The sequence below is a fragment of the Callospermophilus lateralis genome, chromosome 15 (assembly GCF_048772815.1).
Source record: "Callospermophilus lateralis isolate mCalLat2 chromosome 15, mCalLat2.hap1, whole genome shotgun sequence".
Classification (NCBI taxonomy): domain Eukaryota; kingdom Metazoa; phylum Chordata; class Mammalia; order Rodentia; family Sciuridae; genus Callospermophilus; species Callospermophilus lateralis.
This window is the reverse complement of record NC_135319.1, coordinates 63,649,919-63,655,918: the sequence shown is the minus strand read 5'-3', so window position 1 is coordinate 63,655,918 and position 6,000 is coordinate 63,649,919. Positions and strand designations below refer to the sequence as shown.

At 45.1% G+C, this 6,000-nt stretch overlaps 1 protein-coding gene across 1 annotated transcript in view; it reads left to right on the top strand.

Moving 5' to 3' along the window:
• The first annotated feature begins 606 nt into the window (after window positions 1-606).
• Blnk (B cell linker) overlaps window positions 607-6,000 on the top strand; it is a 68,092-nt gene continuing 62,698 nt past the window's right edge. Inside the window, exon 1 of the mRNA XM_076834638.1 lies at window positions 607-761. Coding sequence (XP_076690753.1) covers window positions 715-761 — 47 coding nt within the window. The 5' untranslated portion in view covers window positions 607-714. The remainder of the gene's footprint in view (window positions 762-6,000) is intronic.

The window sequence follows — 6,000 nt, the reverse complement described above, 5'->3', positions numbered from 1 at the left end:
CCAGGTCACCCCTTCAAATGATCTTGCACCAAGAATTGCCCATCCCATTTTAAATAGAACCCCAGAAAAAGAGAGACTCTTAACTTTCTGAGTAAGCTCTTGCCATGGTGTCTCTGCCACCCTGATAGATATTTGGAGGAACAGTGCTATAAAAGTCCCCTTTTCATGTAATAGTTCTATAAATGGAAAAGGCTTATCCATAACTTTATGCAAATGTTCAGGAAGTCCCCAAAAGACATTCAGATGGAATTGATTATTCTAAGTTCTTTCTTGAGCCAAGGAAGTTCTGCTGACAGCTGGACACCTGCTAAAACTGGGGACTACATGTATGTGGGACAAACAGGAAGTAGTGACCAGCCAGCAACATTGTCCCAACCTGGTAACAATCCTGATTTTAAAAGAAAGCAGCTGGAAAGAAATCTGCATGGCCAATAGGTTTCGCGATCAAAGTTTACACAACGTGGAGTAATCAGCCAAGCTGGCTGGCTGGCTCCCCAGGTCACATGATTACATAGAAACATGAAACTTGACTATGTGCTCCAGCAAGTTTTACTTCTCCCTAGTGCAGGGGTGTCTGCCAGTAGCCTGCACTCTCAGAAGTCAGATCCAGTGACTGAAGCCCTGAGATCAGAGGCTTACCATGCTGCTCCCTAGGAGGGCCAGGAACTGCTGACATTACCACGGGTTGGCAACTCGTGTCCCTCATCCAAAAGAATGGACAAGCTTAATAAGATAACTGTCCCAGCCAGTCAGAAGCTGAGGTAAGATTTTTCTCATCTGGTACTTACCGCAGCTCCACCTCCCCATCCCAATGATCTTATAGCTTCTCAGAAATCCTGAAACCCTGGAATACTCTGCTACTTTGAAGGCAGTGGGTGGCAACTACTATGGGGAAGCAAACTGGGCTTTAAAAGAAATGTGTAGGAGCAAGTCGGCCTGCTCTAGCTCTAGCTTTTGCCAGTGATAAATATAAGGAGAGACAATGAAACAGAAAAACCAATGGTTCCGATTCTACCAAAGGCCAGCCTTCAGAATGCAACAGACTTTGCTAATGCAGAGTATGTCTAAACTGAGTCTGCACAGGCTTCACTGTGGATTACTAGTGAATTTTCAGGATAGTTGTAATCATGTGTATTTATTTAGTTTTACTGTCATTTATTTCATGTATATTCATCACAAGTTTACTGGGGGGGACTTTATCTGCCTTCATGATATTGTCACAATGGTTTTGTAAAAAAAAAAAAAACACTTAGAATTAACCAGAAGTGGCCTAAGGGCATAAGTCAGGGAGATATGGAAAAGGCAACTTCCCAAAATTTGATTTCGAAGATTTTCTTTTTGGCTTACTATAATGACATCATGGCTTGTGGAAATTGGAACTTTGAAATGTGCGGAAGTGTGCTTTGTCCCACCTGCACACCACAGCTTCAGTTTCCCATGGGGTGATGTGACATGGGTAGCAGATGAGTTCTCAAAAATAATTAGAAACTGAAGAATTGGAGTTTTTAAGACAACAATTAATAGAAATTAGCCTGGAATTGGCAGAAGATCAGCCCTTCACAGTTAGGATCTGGGTCTTCTACCTGATTGGGGCTTGATAAGAGGCCGGTTCAGGATCCTCTGTGATCTGCAATGAGCAGGCAGCTTCAGCAGGGCAGCCGTTATTTCCATGCTGAGAGCTGCTGTTGAGAGTGTGGAGCCATCAGCACTGCTGGGGGACAAGGAGGAGGTGCCACGGCTGCCTTGGGTCTTTGGTCTCGGTAGCGGTTCCCCCATGGGAGGGAGGTAACACAATGCAAGTAGTAAGGGACGCCATGAGCAGAGAAGAGAATTGGAGAGTGGAGACGTTTCCATGGACAAGACATGTCAAGAGCTGGGATTTGAGAGACGGACCAGAGTAGAGCAGGGAGAGAATGACAGGCTGGGAGGGTGGAAATGCAGAAGCTGACACAAGTATGGTCCACTTGTGGGATGGTGAGGAGAGTCTTCTGCCCAACAGAGGCTGGAGAGTGGGATGTGTGGAGCCAGAAGGTCCTAATAAGGTTGGATGTGTAGGGTGGGGACAGCTGGGAACGTACTGTGAAGGTTCTAGTCACGGGAGCTGGAGAGCCTGCTGCTGTATTGAAAATGTCATGCCTTCAGGCTTGGGGGTGGGGGGTAGCAGGAGGGATCAGACCGAGGAACCTGGAGGCAGGGGTGCTGCAGGGGTGGGGGAGACTCAAGTAATCCAAGCATCTAGAACTGTGGGCCTGGACCTGGGCACAGCAGTGAGAAGGGAAAGAGGAGAGGTGGGTAAGATGGGAAAGAAAAAACTAACAAGGCACCATCTCCAAGGAGTAAGAGGGTTCCAAAGTGTCTTTTCAGACATATTCCACAACCTGAAGCTACACTAAGCCTTGGTAACTCTTTCAGGAAATCCTCATGGAATCTAAATAAAGAAAGGCAATAGAACGTAAATCATTTTATGATCCCTCCCTCTGGGCAAAGTCCAGCTTGATCACAGAGTAGCTGATAGGCAATATGAAACCATAGATTAGAGGACAGAAAACCAAAATTATATGGTGGATAATCATACACTACACTCAGCTGCTGAGAGAAAAGTAGCTATCCCCCCACTTAGTTACTAAGTTGTCTTAACAGCATAGGCCTGTTTTCATAAAACCTGCACCGTCGACGTGGAACTTTCCAAAGAAATGAAATCGTAAACACAAGGGACTCAAACATCATCCTAGATCTTTCCTGTAATTGTATGACCCGGTGAGGAATAGATAGATGGAACACATGCCCCCCAGGACTTGTGTCTTCTCTTTTTCCTGGGTAAAGACTGATTCAGAAGATCACCTACTGTGCAATTATTTGGCACCAGCTGACAATATACATAGACAGCTAGGTTTATGCTCTTATGCTTGTTAAAGTTATATTGGAATCTGCTCAAATTCTTAGCCAAAAAAAAAAAAAAAAAATGACAATGAGTGTCCATCCAAGCATCAGAAGGGAGGACTCTGGCCCACGGGATATATTTCCAGGTCTGAAATGAGAATGGAGGCAAAAGGAGTGACCAGGAGAAAAACAGAGTGAACCAAGGAAAAAGAGGGCAGGTAGGATTAGAAGGGAAGTAGAGGATTCTTGAGATGGGGGAGAAGGGGAAGGTTCCCGTATGGAAGGCTGGGGTGAGCTCTCACCTCGAGTGACTGTGTAGAGGAGTTGAGACGGGCAAGGGAGAAGGGCATGACCACAGAGACGTTTGCTTCCACCAAAGCACAACGTGAGGTGGGCTCCCATGTGAGGGGGAGTTCACAGACTCTCAGGATCTTCTAGTGGATTCTTAGCTGTGGTTTTCTCTTGCATTTTATAAGGTGGTGATATCATTAGAAACCCTTCTGGGTTCTCAATTCTTCCACAGTAAACATTGTTCTTATGATCTTAAAAATTTTACACTTCTAGGTGAACATTTCAAATTTTACAATCCTGAAGCACATTCAAATTCATTCTTTTCAGTTTCGAGAAACCAATTTGAAGGGGAAATTTTCCATTTGGATAACTTCCAAATTCGCTCATCATTTGTGCTTGTGTTTTTCTTTGTAGCATACCTGCACTCACACATACCTGCTTATTTTACAAGTAGAAAAGGTCTTTGACATAAGCATGGTCAAATCAGGTCTCCCCAATCCTCATCTTATTGGATAAAGAGTATGGTGTTTTTCAGATAGACAAATCAAGGTGTTTGTGACTTTGGGCCTCCCTCACCTACTTGAAAGGTAAAGATGATAATAACAGTATAAATGTCACGGGGATATTATAAGGATTAAGTAATCTTGTGAAGCGATGACACAGTATTCCTGGCACATGGCAATCATTGAATTTAAGAATAATAGCTATTAATATTATTACCATTGTTACTCTTATTAATTCTGTGCAGTTGATTTTCTGAACATGAACAGTGGATTTTACATTGATTCCTGATAAAGTTGGTGCTAGTTTCATTTCTTCTTTCTGACTATTTTGTCTATTGATTCTGTGACCATCTGTGGTATTTTGCTTTGCATGGATTATAGACATGACAGATATCCCTCTCAGCTGTCATCTAAGCGGCCAGTAAAACTGTTGAGCATGACAGAGTCCTGCCATGGGTGCCTGGGTCTTGGTGCTAGGGTGCTCGCCCTGAGATTTGTCGGTTGCTGGGATACGTTTTCTCTTCTCAGGTCTTAGAGTTTTCAACTGGAGTTCCCAGTTCCTTGACTTCTCAAGTTCAATTCTTCAGAAACAAATTCAACTTCTTTTAACCTCTCCATCAGTAGCTCCCTCCCTGGTCCTTCCTGTTTCTGTCATGGTTTCATGATCGACTCTGACTCTGACTCATCCTCCCCTCTGCTTCTCTCTGCACTTCCACCCAAGCCCACTCACCTACCACGCCCCAGATCTTTCCTTTCTGGCACTTCTGGGTTCTTCTCTCCCACATGATCCTGGACATATTCTCATCTCTTCTAGGTCTGCTATGTTTGTCTGGTCCAAATTCCTCTACAAAATGAGGAGTTTGGACCAAACCATCCCCCAAATCCCTCTCCACTCTGACGCTCTGCGATCCTTGCAGCACAGAGATATATTAGGTATGTTATAGTCGCTAAGGTTACCATTTTATCCCATGACCCCCTGGAGATACTTCTTCATTAATTTGGAAGGAAGATGCAAGTAGAGTCCAAAAGGGCTGATTCCAGTGGTCAGTTACTAGCCATGGGTCCTGAAGAAGCCATTTAGCACGCCCCAGTTTCCCCACTTGTCAAGTGAGATTAGGCCTGTCTTCCTCAGGCTTATTATGAGGACAAAGGAGGACAACATGGGCCAAAGTACCCAGCATAATTGATATCACTGGGTCAGTACGAGAAGTAAATAGAAAGTGAACCCAAGAGCCAGGACCTCAGCCCACCCATTGTGAGTGGTTGTTTGTTATCTCTTCTCCTCCTCCCATTATGGATCCAGTTTCCCCTTAACTGGAGCAGCAGGCAGGGCAGGGGTGCGAACAGGAGCCGCAGCACCCAAGACTAGAGATGGACAACCCACCCCACCCCAGGCAGCCTGGCTTCCCATTCACCTCACACTGCCTACCTGCCTCACGTCCACCGAGAATCTACCCAACTGTCTTGTGTCACAATGATGAATGGAATGTTCAGAGCAACTGGACAAGGATCCTTTCTTCTTATGGGAAAGCTCCACAGGAGACACATTATCCGAAATTTACTTAGTGAGTGTGGACTTCAGGGTCATCAGCCAAGAAAACTCAGGCGACTCTCTCACCCATCTGTGCATAAGTATGGTTGGAAGACACTAAACCATGCCTGCGTTTCTGAGGCACCCTCTGTCCCGATCCAACCACTGAGGCGTGCTGCGCTCGAACAGCTCCTTCCTCTTCATGCAAACCATCTCCAAAAGGGTTGGGATATAATTAATTAGGTTAGGTTGCCAAGAGTTGAGCTACAATTGCATTCCAGCCCTACCCCTAGATCAATCAGAGATTGGAGGAGGCTGGTACTGAATGCTTGAGGCACACATTCATAGTCTCTTGGGTTTTCCCCACAGATGATTAACTCCATTGACTACATGGAGAATTTACTCATTTGGCTTTCTCTCTCCCTCCCTCCCTCTCTTTCTCCCCCATCCCCTTTTTTGGTGCTGGGGATTGAACCCAGGGTTCTTAATCACTGAGCCATACCCCCAGCCCTTTTTATTTTTCATTTTGAGACAGAGTCTCACTAACTTGCTTAGGACCTACCTCGCCAGGTTGCTGAGGCTGTCCTCAAACTTGAGATCCTCCTGCTTCAGTCTCCCTAGTCACTGGGTTTACAGGCATGCACCACTGTGTCCGGCTACTCAGCTGATTTTTAAAGGAGACCTTACTGTGGCCTCTTATAATGACATCAAGGAATTTGTTAAAGAACATGTGCAAGGGGGGAAAGAGATAGAGTTTAAATGAGGGCTTGTTAGAGGGAAATTGAAGCACTTGAT